This window comes from Notolepis coatsorum (assembly GCF_963971535.1).
Source record: "Notolepis coatsorum genome assembly, chromosome: 15".
Taxonomy (NCBI): Eukaryota; Metazoa; Chordata; class Actinopteri; order Aulopiformes; family Paralepididae; genus Notolepis; species Notolepis coatsorum.
In genome coordinates this window covers 28,914,024-28,937,861 of record NC_140179.1, presented here as the reverse complement: position 1 = coordinate 28,937,861, position 23,838 = coordinate 28,914,024, and the positions used below count along the sequence as shown (strand labels likewise).

Below are 23,838 nucleotides of genomic sequence, written 5' to 3'. Positions count from 1 at the left end.
AATCACCTCGATTTGCATATTTAGAACCTGGCAGGACATTAGGAAGTGAAATTGATGATACGTTGTTGTGTTTCATTGACCTCGGGCGTCGTGGGTAGATGATGGCTTTGTCGGCGTGTTTCTCGATGAGTAGTAATGAAAAGGGATTTTTAGATTCAGCAGGAGCTCTCGCAGTGGTTTCTCATCGCTATTATGTCCTCTTAGTGTATCCGCTGCCGCCTCTCGGACGCTTCACCTGGAGTTCCCGTGTCATTGCTCTGAGGATTCTGCTGGATGCTGCTACTGTAGATTGAGCTTTCAGACAACTGTTGCCACAGTGTTATATAATATATAACACAAGATGCTTGTGCCCTAATGATAAGGATAAGCACTCAATGAAGAAACACACTCCCATTGGCAAAAGAAAATCTAACATGCCTACAAATACTTACTATGGAATTATACACTATAATTGTATTACGTGGCCCACAGAATATATAGTATTCATATTTGTTTATCACTGTTGCCTGTCCTTATACCTAATTTATACCTACCTACCTACTGCTTTCACTGTCTACAACTGCCCTACACTGTAACCATAGTAATCAGAACTACCTACCTCATACTATAGTCTACCCATATAACTATGATGTACAATAGTGCTGTATATACGTGTATATATATATATATCTATATATGTATATTTACAGCATATATATATACACATATCTGTCTGATTATATTCTATATACCTACTTATACACCTGCATAACCCATATAACTATGATAGCATATACAGTAATGCTGTATATACCGTATATATATATATATATATATATATATCTGTGCATACCTGCATATAATCCTTTTTACATATCTGTAGATACTATATATATATATATATTCATATTCTGTACATATCCTACTCTTACTACCGGTAGTTACACTGCTGGCCAGTATGACTTAATTACTACCATAGTGTCTTTATACCAGTATCACTGTACACATACATCTGATTAGCACTATACTCAGTAGTACTAACTTATATATTTTATACTCCGTTTAATCACCTGTACATTGTATATTACTTTTCCACATTACTGCTACATTTGCACTCTGGTTGGATGCCAAAGTTATTTTCGTTGTACTGTACTTGTGCTGTATGATGACAATACATTTGAATCTAATCTTAAATCATGTAAAAATGTGTGCCTGAACAGCAGCTCCATGGTAGACCCCGACAGGTTGACATCTTTGTCTTTGCTAGCAGACGACAAACAGCAGCAGTACGGCGAGGACGCCGGCTCTCCGGAAATTACAGCTGCCAGGGTGGACCGGGACGTGGTGAGTCTTATCTGTCTCTCTGCCTGATCCGTCTTCCCCCTCTGTGAGCTTTGACACCGACCTGGACACACAGTCTTTGACACGGTCTGGACACAATCTTTGGCACCGCCCGGACACGCGGTCTTGTTTATCCTCCGATAGAGGCAGAGGACAGAAAACATCCGCTTGTTTCCTATCCCGGATATTTCAAGACTGTCGTCTGCTTTTTCTGCTGCTGTATGTTAGTTGCGCTGCCGTTAGTAATAATAACAACTGGACTTTGGAGAAGTCTTTATTCGGCATGCAGGCAGACACGCAGACCATAGTGTGTCACTAGGTGGTATCTTCAGAATGACTTGTCTCGTGTGTCACTAGGTGGTATCTTCAGAACGACTTGTCTCGTGTGTCACTAGGTGGTATCTTCAGAACGACTTGTCTCGTGTGTCACTAGGTGGTATCTTCAGAACGACTTGTCTCGTGTGTCACTTGGTGGTATCTTCAGAACGACTTGTCTCGTGTGTCACTAGGTGGTATCTTCAGAACGACTTGTCTCGTGCGTCACTAGGATTTCTTTCCTTCCAGCAAATCCTGAACCACATCCTGGACGACATTGAGTTCTTCGTCACCCAGCTTCAGAAAGCTGCTGAGGCCTTCAACGAGCTGAACAAGAGGAAGAGGTCCAAAAAGAGCAAGAAGAGAGGACCAGGAGGTGCAGTATTAACCGTCCTTCACTTCCTGTACCTTCACTTCCTGTACCTTCACTTCCTGTGCCTTCACTTCCTGTACCTTCACTTCCTGTGCCTTCACTTTCTGTACCATAACTTCCTGTACCTTCACTTCCTGTGCCTTCACTTTCTGTACCATAACTTCCTGTACCTTCACTTCCCGTGCCTTCACTTTCTGTACCATAACTTCCTGTGCCTTCACTTCCTGTACCTGAAAGGGATTAGATTAGATAAGATAAGATAAGATATTCCTTTATTGATCCCTTTGGGGACATTTGGATGTCATAGCAGCATGGGGGAGGGGAGGTACAGGTATGGGCAGGGTAATAGTAGAAAGACATAAATATAGGCAATACAATTTTATCTGAATATAAAAATATGAGTAAATAATATAATTGTTTGATCGATATATAATTGTTTGATGTTTGAGCCGTGTCTTTATAATATATTATTATGTTTTCTTTATATTAGCTACATAATCTTTGCCCAAATTTCGAATGGTGTCTACTGTCTGTTTTTTATTCCCATGTTTCGATTAATTTGTTTCTTGTGTGTAATGGCAATTTCTGTCCAACAGAGGGAGTGCTAACACTGAGATCCAAGCCTCCCGGTGAGCAGGAGTTTATCGATTGCTTCCAGAAGTTCAAGCACGCATTCAATCTCCTGGTGAGATCCTGTTACTAAGTACCGCACCGTGCCTCGCACCACTCTGTGAAACTTGATGAATTTCCCCCCTAATGTGAATTGACTTCATTATTCTGACAGTTGTCCCTGTCTCACTTACAGGGAAAGTTGAAGGCCCACATTCAGAACCCGAGTGCTGTGGACCTGGTCCACTTCCTCTTCACGCCGCTGAGGATGGTAAGGACAATGAGGACAATACCGTGTCCATTGTAGCGTCCGTGTCATCCTATACCCGTCCACCTTTCCTGCATGCATGATGGAACATAATATATACAGATCATATGCATTCGAATTTTTTATTGTAGCGTGTATAATAATAACAATATCTTAAATTTATATAGCGCCTTTCAGGAGACCCAAGACGCTTAACAGCTAAGGGAGGGGGACAGGGAACAACGTAACAACAAAATAATAATCAAAAGGAAAGAAAGAAAGAAAGAAAGAAAGAAAGAAAGAAAGAAAGAAAGAAAGAAAGAAAGAGAAAGAAAGAAAGAAAGAGAAAGAAAGAAAGAAAGAAAGAAAGAAAGAAAGAAAGAAAGAAAGAAAGAAAGAAAGAAAGAGAAAACGAAAGAAAGAAAGAAAAAAGGGGAAATCAGGCAGTCATTTACAAATTTGGTGAAAAGGTGGGTTTTGAGTTGGGATTTGAAGGAGTGCAGGGATGTAGCACTACGGATGTTTGGAGGGAGCGAGTTCCAGAGGGTGGGTGCAGCCACAGAGAAGGCTCTGGGACCAACAGTCCGCATGTTGGTGGTGGGGATGGAGAGGAGACCGGAGTCAGAGGACCGCAGCCTCCGGGGCGGGATGTAGGGATGGAGGAGGTCCGCTAGGTACCGGGGGGCAAGGGAGTGAAGGGCTTTGTAGGTGATGAGGAGGATCTTGAAATTGATGCAGGACTTGACTGGAAGCCAGTGGAGGTGGATGAGGTGCCAGGACTTGTGGTGCCAGGACTTGGTGCGGGTGAGAACCCTGGCAGCAGAATTTTGCACATATTGTAGCCTGTTCAGGGCATTACTGGGTAGCCCTATGAGGACAGAGTTTGCGTAGTCAAGACGGGAGGTGACGAAAGCGTGGATGAGAGTCTCTGCTACGGAGTCGGGGAGAGATGGCCGGAGTCGGGAAATGTTCCTGAGATGGAAAAAAGCTGATTTGGTTATTGTTTTTATGTGGGAATGAAAGGAGAGGGTGGAGTCCAGTATAGGGACGAAATGCCAATGGATTACGTATAATATGCGTTGCGGCCTATTACTAGCATTCCAGGAATTACCTTAGACCACTCTAAAACTATACTTATATTCACCACAGTATAAAATGACAATGTATGGATGGAAAAAATATAACTTTTCCACATCTTGAACGATAGATACCAGATGTCAAATGGGCCATAGTATTGCATATATAGCTATAATATTCAAATAGTTATAGCCCTGCAAACAAGGTGAGCGACTCCCACCGTTTACAGTGATGGCGTCAGCTGCTAAGGATGCGTATATTGCGTGGCAGTTATTGTGTTAACACATTGGGCGCCATGAGTTATATCCATCAATATAGCCAGTCTGCCACCGTTGAAAGCCTATGGAGATGTTTACCTTCTTTGCAGGGCTATAACTTTTTAAATTTTATTGCTATATTGACATTACTATGGCCCATTCAACATCGATTATCTATCGTTCAGGATGTGGGAACGTTATATTTTTTCATTCATACATTGACTGCCTGGCAATGACACAGTATCCCCTCCACCTGGGTATCCCCCCCCCACTGATTAACAACCCAGCTAAATTAACAACGTTTTATGATTGAATTGATGATTGTCAATATTAAATTCCAACCATCCCCTGAAAACACAGCCAGAGAAAGTCTATTGGCTTGTGGTCTAGAAGAAGAAGATTACTTTATTGTCAATGTACACAGGGCAGTTGGTATTTGTCTTTTTGCTTATCCCTCCTAGTTACACGTACACACAGTTCCCCACACATATACATGTCATCAGAGAGGTCAGAGGTCAGGAGCGCCCGCAGTGCAGCGCCCCTGGAGCAGTTTTGGGGTTCAGTACCTTGCTCAAGGGTATTTAGGCAGGATGGTGGGCACTGTAATACCAGCCACCCTTCAGTCACCAGCTCATAGCTGGAATACACCCTCCTGTCAGTAGCAGGGATTGAACCAGCAACCTTTCTGTTCCTGGCTGGCCTCTCTACCTCTAGGTCTAGTTTTTCCAATGAAAAGGAAAATGACGATGCAAAAATTATTATAATTCCCTCTAATATCGTGTATCATATCGCAATATCAGTCAAAAACAATCTCAATGTGAGAATTTCTCCCAAATCGCTCAGCCCCACAGTAAACCCCGCTGAAGCCTAGGGGCGTGCACGTGGGAGAGCGATGAGCGTCGACTCGTCAGAGAGGCTCAGCTAGAGGCTAGCGGCCTTCAGCTTGTCCAGTGAACCCCCAGGGTAACTCTCTGTACGCCTCCTGCCCTCTTCCCGTCTCAGGTGATCCAGACGTCGGGCGGTGTGGAGTTGGCCAAGACCGTGGTGGTGCCACTGCTGACCAGAGAGGCCATCGACTTCCTGCACTCGTCGGGCACGGCGGAGGAGAGGCACATGTGGGTGGCTCTCGGGGAGGGCTGGACCAAGTGCAGGTACGGTACGCTTTATCAGGGTGCAGGTTATTAAAAAGTCTTACATTTATAATTCTCAATTTAAGGCCTCAAAAGGTATTACAAATTCTTTCATTTGCACAGGCAAAAACATATTTTGGGGGGGCAACCCAGCTGTCGGGAGATTAAATAATATTAAATATAGGCGGCTGGGTAGCGCAGCGGACTAAGCGTCTCTCTACCACCACAGAGACAGTGGGATCGAATCCAGCTGTGGTGCTTCCGGGTTGGCCGACCGTCCATACTGACACAATTAGCAGTGTTAGCGGGTGGGAAACCCGGCGAGGGTGTGTGTCCTGGTCGTTGTAAACAGCGACTCCTACAGTTCGGTCGGGGCGCCTGCACAGCAAGGGAAGGATCTAGGAGAGGTAGTGTGACCTTCGACACGTTACACTCTCCCAGTGAGAGTCCGTGCTGCCAGGTGAACCCCGCTTTCTAGCATGGGTATGGGCGGGTTCATTTTCCATTGATGGGGATTTGATTGGCTGTTTTTAAATAAAGTGTGGCCGCAGGATTAATAACGTTAACCTTAGTTTGGCCAGAGAAACAAATATACTAATTAAAACAGTTGGACCTGCGAGATTTGTACTTTGCACTTTGTAGGTCTGCATTTTAAATGTAAGAAGTAAAAAGTGTGTTTTTTTTCTCTGAAATGTAAAAGTACAAGTATACAAACCTAATAATACTTGAGTAAAGTACAAATCCCCAAAAACAGTACTTAAGTATTGTAACGAAGTACAATTACTCAAGTACTTTACACCCCATATTGCTGTTGCACTTTACTGTTACATTTGCACTCTGGTTGGATACCAAACATATTTTTGTTGTACTGTACTTGTGCTGTATAATGACAATACATTTGAATACATTTAAAAAAATTAAGTTAATAGCAGATTTTCTATATTTATATTTCATATTCTTTACAGTGTAATGTTATGTTTAAGTTATTTATAAATCTTTTACCCAGGGACTGCACATCAACATCTTCAGTTTCCACATCAATGTAAATGTGCCAGAATTAGCTAATGAGCTAGTCATCTGTAGTCCCTGCCCACCATGCATGTCTTTATCAACAATCAACTCTCTCCTCTCCAGGCTGGAGTGGCCCAAGGACCACTACTTCCCTTCATGGACACTTCGGTTCCGGGACGGCTGGGAGCCGCCGGCGCTGCCCTACGTGCCTCAGTCTCGGGAGCAGGAGCTGACCCAGCTGGCCCAGTCGCTAGCCAGCGCCGAGATCCAGAGGCAGGGGGACGAGGAGCTCCGACTGGCCCAGGAAGTGAGCGAGACTCTACCCTGCCCTACTCTACTCTACCCTACTCTACCATAACCCTACTCTACCATACCCTACTCTACTCTACCCTACCATAACCCTACTCTACCATACCCTACTCTACTCTACTATACCCTACTCTACCATAACCCTACTCTACCATACCCTACTCTACCCTACCATAACCCTACTCTACCATACCCTACTCTACTCTACCCTACCATAACCCTACTCTACCATACCCTACTCTACTCTACCCTACCATAACCCTACTCTACCATACCCTACTCTACTCTACTCTACCCTACTCTACCATAACCCTACTCTACCATACCCTACTCTACTCTACCCTACCATAACCCTACTCTACCATACCCTACTCTACTCTACCATACCCTACTCTACCATAACCCTACTCTACCATACCCTACTCTACTCTACCCTACTCTACCATAACCCTACTCTACTATACCCTACTCTACTCTACCCTACCCTACTCTACTATACCCTACTCTACCATAACCCTACTCTACCATACCCTACTCTACTCTACCCTACTCTACCATAACCCTACTCTACTATACCCTACTCTACTCTACCCTACCCTACTCTACCATACCCTACTCTACCCTACCCTACACCACCCTATGCTAACCTACCCTACTCTACTCTACCCTACTTTACCTTATCCTATCCTACCCTATCCTACCCTACCCTACCCTACTCTACCCTATCCTATCTGATCCTATGTTTATTTCAGCTAAATGAAACTATACATTTTTTTATTTTTTTTTACTTACATTTTTATTTACATTTATAGACAAACAACACTTAGACAATACTACTCGATATTGGCTTTTTTATCGATACCGATATACCGATATTGTCCAACTCTTAATTTCCGATACCGATATCAACCGATACCGATATATGCATGGTTCCCCCCCCCCCCCCCATTTATTTTTTTTATAATTTCAGGTAATTATTACATATCTCTTGTTGTGGAATTAACACAACATTATGCATACTTTTGACAATATTTTTTTTTTAATTTGTTCTTACTTGCTTGCCTGGATAAATAAAGGTTAAATAAATGTAAAAAGATAAAAAAAAAAAATTTTAAACCGATACCGATATTTTCCGATATTACATTTTAATGCCAATATCGGCTGATAATATCGGTTGGCCCCCCCTGAGTTAAGCCTATATCCCTGGCGGATGCGCGCGGATCCGAGCCCCCAGTGACACGGGTCCCTTGAATTAATTGGGCCAGGCCCAGTAGAGGGGAGGGACCGAGACTCCCCCCCCCACTACCCACCCCCCCACCGAGCCAAGCCCGCTACCTCCCATGTCACGAGAGCCCCACCAGACAAAGCCCAGCCGCTCTGACCCCCATAAGAGAAACCCCTCCCTCCCGCCCTCCTCCCCGAGAAACGGAGCACCCCCATATCTTGGTCCACCATGCGCAGAGCCGAGCACCCAGAGCCCCCGCCCGACCCCCAGGTCCCCGGCCCACGAGAACCCCAACCCCAGGCCCGCAGAAGGCCAAAGCCCCATGCCTCAATGGCCCCCCGACCCCAAGCCCGGTGTCCCCCCGGCCCGGAGACCAGACCGCCAAGGCCACGGCGGCCGAGGGCCCCAGGAAACCCTACCCCACCCATACAGATCCCACAACACGCAAGACCCCCCTCTCCCGGGTCGAACCGCCGGAACGATGGCCCCTCCCCCCGACATTCCCCCCCACTGAACTCAGCCTGCCCACCTCTGTACCTCCCATGTCACCGATATCACTATATACATTTATGCTAACATGACTTATAAAATAAAACTGACAATACAATAAGACATTTTTTTATGAAAATAAAATGAGCTATATGGTTAGCACTTTTTGCCCCTGTTGGCGTTTCCCAGCTCTCTCAATGTTCTGAATTTGTCTTTCTTATGCACATGTTCATTTGTATTGTGTGTCACGTGTAATCCTGTAGTTCCTTCATACCAGTCCATCGTGTATTATTCCCCAATATGTTCCTAATCAGCGTGTCCCTTTAAAAAAATAATAATAATAATAATTCAAATCGTTTGTCTATAACGTGTGTATTGTAAATCATAGTGTTAATTATTCTAAATTCTGGTATAGTTCTATACTACTTGGGGTAACTGTTCAATTATCTTTCCTCTGTTGTATCTATTCTCATCCCCAGGTTCCTGTGTGTATGTTTGTATTGGGTACTCTTCCACGTTGATTTTGTTTTGTATCTTTCCTTGGATCACTGTGTCCCTTCATGCCCCTTTCTCGTGTCCCTTTGTCGTTCTTCATAGTTGATCTGCTTTGAATCGGTTCAGGTCCCCTCTTTTCCTCCTCCCGTCCTCCTCTCCTCGTCCTAATCTCTCGGTTCTGGTCCACCTGCACACCGTCTCCATCGTAGGCCTCTCTCCTTCCCCTCCCGGCACCTTCCATCCTCTCCGCGCCGTGTCCCTTCGCCGCCTCCTGCACGTTGACGGGACCTGGTTCCTTTCTTTTCCTGAGTTTTCCTTATTTCTACATAGCTCCGACGCTTCATTGCCACCCCCGTTGGATTTTTCAGTGTTACATTATATGCTCCGCATTGCTCCTAATCCAATCTGCGTGGTGGCCTGGTTAGCCTCTATGTTAGCTTGTAAGCTAGTTTGTATGTTAGCCTGTAGCTTCTCTGCATTGACATTCAGCGTCCCACTAGCTTGTTCTACCTGTTGCATCATTGCCTCGTGTTGAGTCTTTTCCATCAGTGTATTTACTTCATCTGGGGTTGCTTTTCTTTCATTTGTCCTCGTGTTCATTCTTCCTTCTTTCTTTTGTCCTCGAATCTTCACTTTTTATTTCGTTTTGGATTGTTTTACTTCCTTTTTTTTATATTCATTGACCGGGAGCTCTTTCATGGAAGTCCAACTATAAATAATTTTCTTTACTTAATTCTTGATCTTTGTAATGGTAAATAATTCAATAACCTTTTTGAAAGTGCTGCATATGAATATTACATTTCCCCTGTGAGTTTAGCTACGGAATGACAAATCTCTTAACATTTGACTCGTAATGAAATGTTTCCACTTTCGTGGAAATGTGTCTTTGGCTTCACCATGTCAACAAGACAACACAGTACAAACACCACACAGGCACAAAGGACATCGGCCCAAAAAAGCCCAATACATAGACAAAAGAAAAACAACAACAACAACACAAACACAGACAGGTCTTCAGGTACCTAACCAGTAGTACCATGGTTCAAATGAAAAGCTAAGAATTCATCAGAGCAATGGCATGTGGGATGAAAGACTTAGGGCGGAATCCACAGAGAATGGATTGCGCGAAGCAAATTGCATTTGCGGAGCCTGCTCTGCGAGATATCCACTAATGCACATTGCTCGATGAGATACCAGCGCAGACACGCCCAATATGTGTAGCTCGCGAGCAGTCCGCAATCCGCACTCTGCTCTTGGCAGAGTGCTGTCAGTTTAGCGCTGTCCAAAAAAAGAAAATTAATTAGAAATCAAGAAATCACTCCATGAATGAATGAATGATGAATGAAAACTTTATTTAACAGATTGCAGAAAGGGTACAATACAGTACGGCTCAATACACACAATTGTTAAGGGGATGCAGACCTGAGAAAGACGTTTGTCTTGTTTCCATCAGGGTCCCCATCCATTAACTCAACTGGACTGTCATACTATTCATTTGCACTAGCACTATTGCACTTGGGACAAATATTATATTATCGATGTTATTATTTATACATGCTATATTCAGTGTTTGTATGTGGTGATGCTCTAAACTCAATTTCGTTGGACCAACAATGACAATAAAGATTATATTCTTTTGCACTCCTCTATACATTACGAAGTAAACGAAATACAATATAAAATCAACGGAATACTAAAGAAAATAGATCTTATGAGTTATGAACAGTATCTAACTTGTTCGAGAAATATAAAGCCCAGTGCCAACGCGAAATAAGGCTATCTGACATTTCAAATGCTTGCTTCTGAGATGATGATCAATACAGTAAACATTTATTTCTGATATAGGTGCTGATCATCAGTAATGCAATGTCATGATTATTATTATTCTGACGTTATTATTATTATTAAATTAAAAATCAATTAATAATTAATTAATAAGAACTCGTCTCCTTCACTATAATCTAATTATGAAATCAGATATAGACCAGGGCTTTGCAAGTTAATAAAGAATATATATTAAATGGGATAGGAACTAAATCAAATGTATACCATATACAATGAAATAATATTATAATCATATTGGGCTATATTCCGTTTATATCCCATTTAATTGTATTCAATCTCTTTATTAAGTTGTAAAGCCCTGGCCTATATCTGATTTCATAATTAGGTGAAGGAGAGGAGTTCTTATTAATTCATTATTAATTTAATAATAATAACTTCAGAATAATAATAATCATGACATTGCATTACTGCTGATCAGAACCTATATCAGAAATAAATGTTTACTGTATTGATCATCATCTCAGAACCAATCATTTGAAATGTCAGTGCTATTATCCTTATTTCTAAATCGCGTTGCGAAGGCTATGGCACTCGGCTTTATATTTCTCTAACAAGTTAGATTCTGTTTATATACGAGCAAGCATAACCCCAAGGCCCACAACGTTATATAACGATATTTAAATAATGAGTGATTGCATGGTATCGCTGCATGCGCTTGATTTGATATTGTCCTTTAATTTGATCATATCTTCCACGGTCATGCCTCTCTGCTACAATTACTGCTGCCATGATCACCTGTTTAGAGGCTCATTTACATAGAAAGGGGAGATTTTCCGCCCATATTACCTCATTTAAATATACGCCAATTGCACGGACGCAAATCCATATGTTACGCATGAGCAACCTAATTTCATTCATTTGAGAGCGAGATGCGCCGGCTTTGCGTCGGAAAACGCGAGCAAAGCCTCTGTGGATTCCGGCCTCATTGTAGGCCTATATGTTTTTGGGCTCTAGGGGAACTCTATAGCGCCTTCCAGATGGAAGCTTGTCAAACTCACCATGAAGTTGATGCAAAAGATCAGACAATATTTGCTGAGCCTTGTCTCTATTCCCAAAGTACATAATACTCAGACAATTGTTTTTGTGGTTTCCCTATGACTTTACTGGCCATTATTGGATGTTTTCTTTTCTTCTCTCTCTCTCTCTTCCAGCAACCGGCGATGCAGAGCTTCCCCTCAGAAGACGGGTACGCTTTCAGCAACACGGCCTACAAGCACATGCACCTGCTGGACCAGGACATGACCGTGGCCACGTTTAAGCAAGCCATCACGCAGCACGTAGATCGGTAACCCCCCCCCCCCCCACCGCAGCCGCCGCGGTCGCTTGACCGGACGGCACAGCCCTGGAGAACTGGTCCCACTTTACTGTCTCTGAAAAAAAGAAAAAAAACTCTCCCTCAGAGCTGGGTGCTCTGTGATTGGTGTAAAATCTTGAGTGTTTCATCTTATCTACCTCCTAACCGTCATAGGCAACGTTAAGCGCGTCGTGAGATGAGGTGTAAACAACTTGTGGAGACACCGGTCGTCGTTTAATATACCTACTTTAAGCTATACCTACTGTAAGCTATACCTACTGTAAACTATACCTACTGTAAGCTATACCTACTGTAAGCTATACCAACTGTAAACTATACTTACTGTATGTTATACCTACAGTACGTTATACCTACTGTAAACTATACCTACTGTAAGCTATACCTACTGTACATGTTATACCTACTTGTAAGCTATACTTACTGTATGTTATACCTACTTGTAAGCTATACTTATTGTAAGCTATACTTACTGTATGTTATACCTACTGTAATCTATACTTACTGTATGTTATACCTACTGTACGTTATACCTACTGTAAGCTATACTTACTGTATGTTATACCTACTGTAAGCTATACTTACTGTATGTTATACCTACTGTACGTTATACCTACTGTAAGCTATACTTACTGTACATTATACCTACTGTGGCCAGTAACCTTTTAATTTTTTTTGTTATAAGTTAAATTGAACCTCTCAATATCTGTTTTTATCTTGCGACAAAGTTTCAGAGTTCATTCTCGCTGTTTTAGAGAAAAGGGGCATAAAGAATTGCAGTAACTACAAAATCACTGGATAGTCAAAGAACTCCAAAGCCAATAGTAAGTTTCACTGTTTGCGTAGTTACTGTGGTTAGCTTACCGTAAGCTGATATTCTTAGCTAGTGTGATGTCACAGTGTACGAGAGTGAGCAAAACCGGTCAGAACATGGGTGTATCGAGTGACGGACGTGTCTAAAAGTTCTCTACGGTTCATCAAATGACACTTTCATTTTCATTGCTGTCTGTCAACTAACATTCTAGACTTTTGTGCGTCTATGATCTTCATCAGCAGTCTGCGCTGACAGCTGCGTTCACTTCTCCCTTTCCGTCCAATCCTATCAGATCTGCTCCTGTTTGTCCCGGACGTCTCTATAATCTTCCTACTTATCCCGACTAAAATGTCTCACCTTCCTGTGATCACAGCCGCTCTTCACTGCTCATTCAGTTCTGTTTCTACGGCTATCAGGAGAAACTCCGGCCTCTCTTTCACCCCCTTTTCCCCCCTGATAATGCTGATCTGTTAACCCTTTACTTACCTCTGATGTTAAAGTTGGGACACTTCTCCACGGCTGCTATTGGAAACTATATACAACTACTAGTAGTCATGTTTGGCTTGCTCCCATTCCCAAATCCACTGAGTCACCAGCATGCATCGCTAGCTCCCCACTAGCTCATCGCTAGCTCCCCACTAGCTCATCGCTAGCTCCCACTAGCTCATCGCTACCTCCCGCTAGCTCATCGATCGCTAGCTCCCCACTAGCTCATCGCTAGCTCCCACTAGCTCATCGATAGCTCATCGCTAGCTCATCACTAGCTCCCACTAGCTCATCGATCGCTAGCTCCCCACTAGCTCATCGCTAGCTCCCACTAGCTCATCGCTACCTCCCACTAGCTCATCACTAGCTCATCGCTAGCTCCCACTAGCTCATCGCTACCTCCCGCTAGCTCATCGATCGCTAGCTCCCCCTAGCTCATCGCTAGCTCCCCACTAGCTCATCACTAGCTCCCACTAGCTCATTGATCGCTAGCTCCCACTAGCTCATCACTAGCTCCCACTAGCTCATCGACCGCTAGCTCCCACTAGCTCATCGATACCTCCCACTAGCTCATCGATACCTCCCACTAGCTCATCGCTAGCTCCCACTAGCTCATCGCTACCACCCGCTAGCTCATCGATCGCTACCTCCCACTAGCTCATCACTACCTCCCACTAGCTCATCACTAGCTCCCACTAGCTCATCGCTACCTCCCGCTAGCTCATCGATAGCTACCTCCCACTAGCTCATCACTAGCTCCCACTAGCTCATCGCTAGCTCCCCACTAGCTCATCGCTACCTCCTGATAGCTCATCGATCGCTAGCTCCCCACTAGCTCATCGCTAGCTCATCGATCGCTAGCTCCCCACTAGCTCATCGCTACCTCCCGCTAGCTCATCGATCGCTACCTCCCGCTAGCTCATCGATCACTAGCTCCCCGCTAGCTCACACATATTGTGTCATGTTTATGGTTGTTGTCGCATGTCCTTGTCGCATGTCCCTGTTGCAGTCTTGTTTTTAGTTTTTTTTGCACAAGCAGCTGCTTAAATATAGTGTACTGTATGTTGTTAAAAGTAAGTGTTAAGTGTTGTGTAATGCCTAATTAATATGGTTAGGAGTGGACTATTACCCCCCCCCCCTGTTTGTTTTTAAGACAAGATATTCCTCTATTTATCCTCAGACGTCATAGCCGTGTGGGGGATGGGGAAGGGAGGTACAGGTATGGGCAGGGTAGTTGCAGAAAGACATAAATACAGGCAATATAATTGGATCTATAAAACTATGAGAAACGGTGTAAACAATATAATTAACTTGATGTTAAAATTGGTCCAATACTTTGTATTTCAAAACTGCTGTAACAATAGCATGTTACAACGAGAACACTGTCAACGACCACATACGTTTATGTTGTTTCCTCTGAAGTGATGTAACAATGCCTCCTAACATTCTTCCAGGCACTATGATGCCCACAGCAGAGGCCAGCCAAAAGTCTTTGCCAAATCGAAGTATGACTTTGTGGCTAGGAACAACACGGAGCTCTCCGTCATCAAAGATGAGGTGGTTGAGGTAAATACAGTAACACACGCACACACACACCCTCACACACACACACACACAGGGAAATGTATAGTACATTGTAAGGACCACCAGAGGTCCTCATAGAGCTAGAATTTTCCTGACGTCTCTGTACATTATAGTGTACAGTACAATGACTGGAACAGGCTGGAGCTGGAGGGGGGCTAAATCCTAATCCTAAATAATTGTATAACAATAACCCGTATACACACACACACACACACACACACACGCACACACACACACACACTCCCGCCTGCAGGTTCTGGATGACCGGAAACAATGGTGGAAGGTTGGTAACGGCGCTGGGGCGTCGGGCTACGTGCCAAACAACATCCTGGAGGTCACCAAAGCTGTGGACATAACGGGACGAGGGGAACCCATTTACAGTCATACCATACAGGTAAGGGCCGAACGTATATCCTTGTCCTTTCCCTCCTCTCACTTGTGATATTCGGCTGTCTGCTTCTTTCCATGCACTGTACTGTAAGTCATTGTTGACATCATATTCGGTAGTACTTGACATGTTGCTCCGGCAGGAATTATAATAGGCCGTTGTGATTTTATTTTCATAACTTTTATAACTTTGTTTGAATTCATGTCTGGGATTTGCTGCTTCTTATTGACTTGTGTGCTTTATTGTTTGTTTATTAATGATGATTGTATTTTTGTTAGCACTTTGTAACCATTTCTAAAAGTACTGTATACTATTATGATTTATAATAATACTAATAATAATAAAAATAAAATGTATTATTATTATTATTATTGGAAAAGGATAATCTAGTCTTAACTTAATATACTACAAACTGTTCATATGTACAGACTAGTAAGACCTTTTTACCTTGACGTTTCGTCAAGACCAAGCCATATGACCAAGCTGGCAGCACAGCTGATTCTGATGAAGGCGGTAGATTTCACCACCGCAACATCAAGGTAAAAAACATCTAACTAGTGAACAGTTTATAGTATTAGTATTATTGTTTTTGTTATTGTTATGATACGCACATTGGGCAAAAGCTTTAGGAGTCGAATACTTTCTGTTGCCACTGTAAATGGAATAATTTCAGAAGTTGTACATAATATATTACAATGCATGTCATAATTCATTACAATCCACATTACCTCTTATTTATTGACATTGCGTCATACCCCCTGCAAAGTCACTACAGCCGACCGGTTTTATCAGTCGCTCCTAATTACCATTAGTCATTAAGTCATATTCATTAAAGTATCCCTTCCTACGAGGTCATGTGATGCTTTTCACCCGCTTCGCGGTCACAGCGCCTGCTTAAACATCTGTTAAATCACTGCCCTTGTAACCTCCCTCTGTGTGCTCTCCATTCTCACATGAAAGCTTATGATGCCAAAGAAGGAGTTTGAGTTGTTCAAGGTAGGACTCGGAGTCCTGAGTGCTTCTAGTCGAGGTGGTTCTGCTGCTTTCACCCTTTATATAGTCACCAGTTCCTCTCTGGGTTTCTGTTTGCTGTGCTTTTGTACTCTAGCGCCCCCCCCCCCCCCCTCCCCTCACCCCAGGTACAACATTTGGGTAACGCTATGCTTTTGGGGGCACAAATAATGATGAACCCTCTCAGGTCTTAGGTTTTCCGAGGATAGGAGGGGTTGCTATTGCTGCCAAGAGAGGTGTGAGAAATCCACAGTATAATAAGTTACTACTGTACATAGCTATATACAGTGGTGCAGTGCTGGTATAACTCGGTATAACGGCGTTATACCTCGGTCACTGAGGCTGAAGTACGCGCAATCGCTTTTTACATGGCATTATCCAACCGGACTCCCGGAGAAGCATGCAGCTGCAGAGCCAGCGGCGCTCTCTGGGCCGCGCGCTGACGGCCGCGCTGTGAGGCAATAGTATCCAGCTGCAGGACGAGAGCAGCCAAAAAAAACTGTGCATGCGCGCACGCGCGTGGAGCGTTTGACCTACTGTCAATTTGCCACTGCACCACTGGCTATATATATTATATTACATTACATTATATATTGTGAGTTGCTCCAGACCTCTCTTGGCAGAACCTGAGGGTGTGGCCAGCAATAGCAACCCCTCCCCTCAACTCCAACCCACACATCAGACCAATACAGAAAATGTAAATAAAGTGCTATACCCAGTGGGGCCCTTTTTGCCTAGAGCTGACTGTTTGACGGCTGGTTCCGCCCTTAATGTGTCATTGAGAGGTGATGTATGAGCCATTCTGGAAGGGTTTCCCTGATGAGACATCACTGAGACTTGAGTAACGGATGGTTAATAATCAACAGTTTGTTAACGTATAACGCTTGGTCATTTTTAAGTTCCTACACACTTCATAATCATCGTTACTGTGTCCCCTAAAGCAAAGTGTTGACAATATTGTCTTAGTAAGTTACACAGTAAAACATTACAGCCTCTCCAACAACAGTGGAGGATCCAGACTGTTAATATCATTAGGTAATTCCCCTAACGGGACTTCAGAATAACACTCTGCTCATTTTGTTTTCCTTGAGTGCATTTGCAGTGCTGTGAGTGAGCCATAAACACCGTTCTGATTGTTACCGTGTTTTATTTTCCATTTTACCTTGCAAGCAATTACTGGGAGAGTTAAACGAGGTAAAGAAACTGCATCTATTTAATTTCAAACCTTTATTTAATCTCAAAAGGCAACTGAGGTTTCCCTCATGTACAGTCACGTCGAGTGTACATACAGAGTTAAGCAAAACATAGTTAATTAAAAAAAAAGCATATAAAATCATAACAATTAGACAAGTAAGGATAACAATCAATTAAAACATGTACAACTTGATTGACAAAGGTTGGAGGTCAAGGTTTTAAACTCTGCAACAGAGGGGAGAATCTCAAGCTTTAAGGACAGTTGGAGTTCATTCCATGAGCTAGGGGGGCATCATAGCAAAATGCAGATTTACCCTGTGAAAATTAAACTCTTATTTTTATGGGTGTACAAGGTGAAATAGAAGTTAGTTTAAATGTCTTTCGGGTGTAGAAGGTGGAATAGAATTTAGTTTAAAGGTCTTTAGGGTGTAGAAGGTGGAATAGAAGTTAGTTTGTAGGTCTTTCGGGTGTAGAAGGTGGAATAGAAGTTAGTTTGTAGGTCTTGCGGGGTGTAGAAGGTGGAATAGAAGTTAGTTTAAAGGTCTTTCGGGGTGTAGAAGGTGGAATAGAAGTTAGTTTAAAGGTCTTTCGGGGTGTAGAAGGTGGAATAGAAGTTAGTTTTTATAGGTTTTTCGTCCAGAATACCGCAGCTCCTCCTCTCCCGTCTCTCCACCCAGAAACAGACCTCGAGGACGGACTCCGTCCCCGGCAAGCTGGTGGCGACGCCAATGCCCCCCACCCCGACGCCCATGCCTCCCCCGCCGGCGCCGGCCCCCGCCCGGCTCCCCACCCCGCCGTTGCCCCCCCCGGCCGCGGAGCCCCACAGGCAGGCGGTCCTCAGCGCGGTGAGCCGCCATAACAGCACCGCGTCCAGCGACAACGGCAGCGTGACCATGAGGGACCACTCCAACCAGCGCCCCCTGCCAGTCAACCGTGAGTCTCCCTCTCTCAGAGCAAAGCCCCCCCCCCCCCCCCCACCTTCGTTTTTTCTCCCTTGTTGGGGGGGGCGACAGTGGCTCAGGAGGTGGAGCAGTCGTCTGGTAATCGGAAGGTTCCCGGTTCGATTCCCGCTCCTCCCCGGGCAGCGTGTTGAAGTGTCCTTGAGCAAGATACTTAACCCCTAATTGCTCCCAATGAGCAGGTTGGCACCTTGCATGGTCGCCTCCGCCGTCGGTGTGTGAGCGAACGGGTGAATGGGAGGAACAAAAAAGCGCTTTGGATTAAATAACTATATAAATGCACCATTTAACATTTGTTGACATCTATTTCTATTTTTAAAAGTCTCTATTTCATTTAGTCATTATTATTATTTGTTTTTATATAACCCCACCGTGTAACGCATCTTTGGGTACCCAGAAAAGCGCTATATAAGTCTGATGTGTTGTTGTTGTTGTTGTTGTTGTTGTTGTTGTTGTTGTTATAATAATAATAATAAACTACTGGGACAGTGGTCTTATTAGCTCTGATGCTAGTGACACTTCACTGTGGGGTAGAATGTTGTCAAAAAACACGGGAGAAGACATAATTATTTAACGCCGTTGTTTTCATCGGGAATGAGGAATAATGCAATTTCAAAACACTTTCAAGACACTAATCCGTGTGATTGTGCATTTTAAGATTCATCCTCAATGAAAATATCAAGATCATTCGGGTATCTTGTTTCTACTTTTATCAATTCCTCGTTCTCTATTTGGACAGTGATAACTCCCGGATCTTGCTGCTAGAATAGAATTCAATAGAATAGCATAGACTAGACTAGAATATATATTGTCAATATAAAAACTTTATTTGCAATTTTACGATGTAAATTAATGTTCACTTAGACACTTTAAACACTTTTTAACACTACACCATATTTGATCTATTTATTACTATAAGATTTGCACTACATCTCTACCTTATTTTTGCGTTTTGTATATTGTATATTTTGTATGGTGTTTGGTCTTTATTCCTTTAACTTTTTTTACTGTATGAAGCACGATCTCATGAGGCTCATACAGAACCAAGCATTTCACTGTAATGTACATGTACCTTATATGTGACAAATGTTTTATAAATAAAACCAAACTTGAACCGTCCACTGCAGGCAGGAAGTCCAACATGGAGGAGGTCCAGGACGAGCTGATGCACCGGCTGACTCTGGGCCGCAGCGCTCAGAAGAAGTTCCAGGTGCCGCCGCGCATGAGCAGCCTGCCCCCCGTCAACATCACCTATGACTCCACCCCAGACGAGGTCAAATCCTGGCTAGAGGTCAAGGGCTTCAGTCCTGTGTAAGTTCTGCCGTGCGAGACTAGACGAAAGGCTGTTGTCAAATCTGAAGTGTCCGACGTTCTGACTCCTCCCCCGGCTGCACTCGTCTACTCTCGTCTACTTTCGAGGCGAGCCAAAATCAATCTCGAACATGCCTCATGTTTGTGACTGAAGTGCTGCAATAGAGCGACATCCTTGAACTGTTTTGTAGTTTAAAAAAAATATCTCCCCAGGATTTTCTTTATTTCTTTTCATTTTTGATGTAACAAATCCTGAAAAGCAGACTTTTTTGTTGCCATTTCCAGTCTGGAGAAACTTGTCGAGATGATATGTACAGTATGCTGTTCCCTTGCTTTAAGATAAGCCAATAACTTCCATAATATTATCTGTTTAATGCTTCAAATGCTGGATGTGTCATTTTGAATTGAAATCCTTCATTTGATGATAGTCAGTCTCTCTCTCTCCCCCCTCTCTCTCTCCCTCTCTCTCTCTCTCTCTCTCACTCTCCCTCGCTCTCCCTCCCTCTCTCTCTATCCCCCCTCCCCCCTCTCTCCCTCTCTCTCTCTCTCTCTCTATCCCCCCTCCCCCCCTCTCTCTCCCCCCCCTCTCTCTCTCCCTCTGCCTCTCTCTCTCTCCCCCCCGCCCCCTCCCCCCCCCCGCAGCACCATCACCAGCCTCGGGGTGCTGACGGGGGCCCAGCTGTTCTCTCTGAACAAGGAGGAGCTGAAGACGGTGTGTCCGGACGACGGGGCCCGTGTCTACAGCCAGGTCACGGTGCAGAAGGCTGCCCTGGAGGTGGGTGGATGTGGTGGTGGTAGAGCAAAGGCTGGAGCTGTCGTGTATCAACTAGACTTAACCCTTTCACTGCCGCACTACCAAATGGTTTAACCCTTTCACTGCGACGATACGGAAGGTTAACCCTTCCACTGCTGCACGACGGCGGGTTAACACTTTCACTACCACACTACGGAAGGTTAACCCTTTACTATCGCACTACAGACTGTAGTGTGATAGTAAAGGGTTAACCTTCTGCAGTGTGGTAGTGAAAGGGTTAAACACTTTTCGTGTATTTAGAATTTTCAACTTTTCAAATGATTTCCTTTTTATTTTGTGGATAGTTAAGCAATAGAAGTGATTATTGGTGAGTCCGTCTTGGTGGCATTACATGTAGTCCTCTTGTTTTATGAGCTAAAGCTATACACACTTTGTTTCAGGGTGTTTCTTCCCATTAACAGCATTGGGGATTAACACTCTGTTAGAATTCTATTATAGGGATGCACTGACACTGGTTTGGCTATTGGACCGAAAGAAGAAAGAGGGTATCCGTTAGGGATGCACTGATAGGAACATTTAGACCGATAACCAATATTTTTACATTTTCCTTGCGGTCGATAACAGATATTATTATTATTATTATGTTGATATGATCTGTATAAATAAAACGCATTATAAAAACACATTTCCATGATAATCAAATTTTTTTACAGAATATTTTTGTACAAACTGAAGCAATGTTAGCCCACAATCCTGTGCTGTGTCATTGTTGCATGTAATTAACGTTACCCAAAAAAATATTAAATAAAGAGAAATAATCATCAGTTGTTCCCATCGGCCAAGTTTTGCTCATCAGACTGATGCAATCAATAAAAATCAATAAAAAAAAAATCACCATCACCAGCTGATGTATGTTTGCCGATATTCCAAGTGTATGACTCACAATCGGTATCAGTACATCCCTGATGGACCCATCTCAAGCCCTGCTCTCTTTTCCCAATCCTCCAATCACAACTGTCGCTGCTTCGAGGGAGGCAGCGGTTGCGATCGGAGGGTTGAGATAAGGGGGTGTGGTTTGAGATTAGGTCAACTTCGAAAAGTTATTCTCCTGTAATCTTAACGTCTGTTCAAATGGAACGAGTTGTTGTTTTCATAGGGGGGGAAAAGCTAGCTAAAGGTGCTGAGGACGCATTCGTTGGGGGTTGCTTGCTGGTGGGGGGTTCCAGAGTGCTGGTTTATACAGCGTGTTTAAAAGCTGATGTCCCCCGAACTGTGGCACGGTCTGGTCTGTGGTGTCTATTTCTACCTGCAGGTCTTCTTCTGATCCCCCCCCCAATGATCTTCTGATTCTATTGACACGCTCACTAAGGTATCGTGAGCACATAGGCTAGTCCGCTCAGGTCTCATTCTGCTGGTCGGCTCTGGAAGTCGTGTGTTGGTTGTATTTGAGTTCATATTATTATAATTTTTTTCCTTTCTTATTTCCCAGACACATTTTCTTTTTTCTTTTACCTGAAAGCACTGAACCACATGGATGTTTCCTTCTCCTCCAAGCCATTTCGATAGCTAGCCAGCAGGATGAGGCACTGGCGCGTATGTAAAGTAGTAATAGTATTCCTCCCGCTCTCAAAGGAACACGCCAACGTTATGGGAAAACGTGTTTACCGCCTTCTCCAGAGTCGGACCAGGAGATGAATACTGATTTCCTCTCTGAGCGTGAATGGAAGCGGATACGGACCACTAGCCTAGCTAGCTTGATGCTCCGGGAGAGGTGTTTTTGGCCAACAGCTAGGCTAGCTGCCTATATTGCCTATAGTTATGTCTTCCTACTATTACCCTGTCCATACCTGTACCTCCCGTCCTCCATGCTGCTACAACGCCTGCATTTCCCCAAGGGGATCAATCTTATCTTATTTTATCTGTTCCGTATCCACTTTCATTAATTTATGCTAAGCTAGGCTAGCTTGCAGACGGATAGCTTTCTACTGAACGCACAGAGAGGAAATCGGTATCCATCTTCTGGTCCGACTCCGGAGAAGACCGCAACGTCTGCGCGTTCCTTTTAACGGCTGTCGTTGCTGTATATACAGTAGGTCCTCCAACTCCCGAATGCACCATCTCTCCCCACCTAGCGATCTACCATCTTAAGTCTTTCTAACCCTCGCCCACTCACCCCCTACTGTGTGATCACAACCCGCACCGTAGAACCCTGCAAGACGTAGGAGCTGGAAGAGACCCGGAAGAGACCTCAAGAACGTAACTCCCGCCTGCATCTCCATGTCGGAGCTTGGGATGGCAGAGTCCCCGCCTAGCATCGCAAAATGGCTCTGCAAAAAAAGCAAAATACCATAGTGCATTTGGATCATCTATAGAGGAAACCCATTTAAAGTATATTTTCTATGTTAAAAAAATGCATTCCCATACTTCACGCTGGGCCCCTACAAATGTAGAGAATACACATTAATTAGTTTTAATTTGTTCAGTTGGATCTCCATTAGCCATTTCACAGGTAACTGTTATGACTCCTGGGTGCATCCAACACACCAACCTGTATACTATTCACTAAATCTACTGATGGGTTTAGGGTACGGTATTATTTTAGGGCGCCCTGCTTCTTTGCTCATTCTGCAAATTGGACCTATTTTACATGTTGCATCTTAATATATATTGGCTTTTTTACAATATTGTCCAACTCTTAATTTCCGATACCGATATCAACCGATACCGATATATGCGCCCCCCCCCCCCCCATTATGCATACTTTTCACAATAAATAAAATAAGAATTTGTTCTTACTTGCTTGCCTGTGTAAATAATGGTGAAATAAATGTAAAAAAAAATATATATATATAGTATATAGATATATATATATATATTTTTTTTATTTTATTTTTTGAAAACCGATACCGATATTTTCCGATATTACATTTTAATGCCAATATCGGTAGGCCGATAATATCGGACATCCCTAATTCTATGGATGTTTGAGTAAGTGTCACACTGCAGGACATTGAACCAGCGCGGCCCATGGAACTACAGGCAGATGGAGAATCATTGACGGTATCTCTGCTTGAGCTCTTTTCCACCTCAGGTCCTTAACGCAGTAAGAAAGACTATTGTCTGCCTACTAAAAAGAAAACGTCCCCGACTGGACGAGATGATTAACATGCGCCTCTTCATCCGTACGATCGTTGTTCATTTGGCTTTGGTAGACAATGACTTTCTTAGGCCTGATATTGGGTATGCTTCAGTAGAACCCTGAACGATCAGAGGATTTTCTCATCATATTATTATTATCTTTTATATATATATATACCCACTTA

At 43.6% G+C, this 23,838-nt stretch overlaps 1 protein-coding gene across 4 annotated transcripts in view; it reads left to right on the top strand.

Moving 5' to 3' along the window:
- eps8a (EGFR pathway substrate 8a, signaling adaptor) overlaps positions 1-23,838 on the top strand; it is a 128,302-nt gene that overhangs the window by 99,512 nt on the left and 4,952 nt on the right. Inside the window, exons 9-21 of one of the 4 annotated variants that reach the window (XM_084330598.1) lie at positions 1,250-1,323; positions 1,885-2,011; positions 2,605-2,693; positions 2,814-2,888; positions 5,201-5,349; positions 6,463-6,646; positions 11,854-11,987; positions 14,769-14,880; positions 15,152-15,292; positions 15,751-15,825; positions 18,169-18,424; positions 19,578-19,761; positions 20,404-20,536. In XM_084330598.1, coding sequence (XP_084186724.1) covers positions 1,250-1,323; positions 1,885-2,011; positions 2,605-2,693; positions 2,814-2,888; positions 5,201-5,349; positions 6,463-6,646; positions 11,854-11,987; positions 14,769-14,880; positions 15,152-15,292; positions 15,751-15,825; positions 18,169-18,424; positions 19,578-19,761; positions 20,404-20,536 — 1,733 coding nt within the window. Of the gene's footprint in view, positions 1-1,246; positions 1,324-1,884; positions 2,012-2,604; positions 2,694-2,813; positions 2,889-5,200; positions 5,350-6,462; positions 6,647-11,853; positions 11,988-14,768; positions 14,881-15,151; positions 15,293-15,750; positions 15,826-18,168; positions 18,425-19,577; positions 19,762-20,403; positions 20,537-23,838 lie in introns of all 4 variants that reach the window. The other 3 variants (XM_084330600.1, XM_084330597.1, XM_084330599.1) reach the window with 3 other exon arrangements.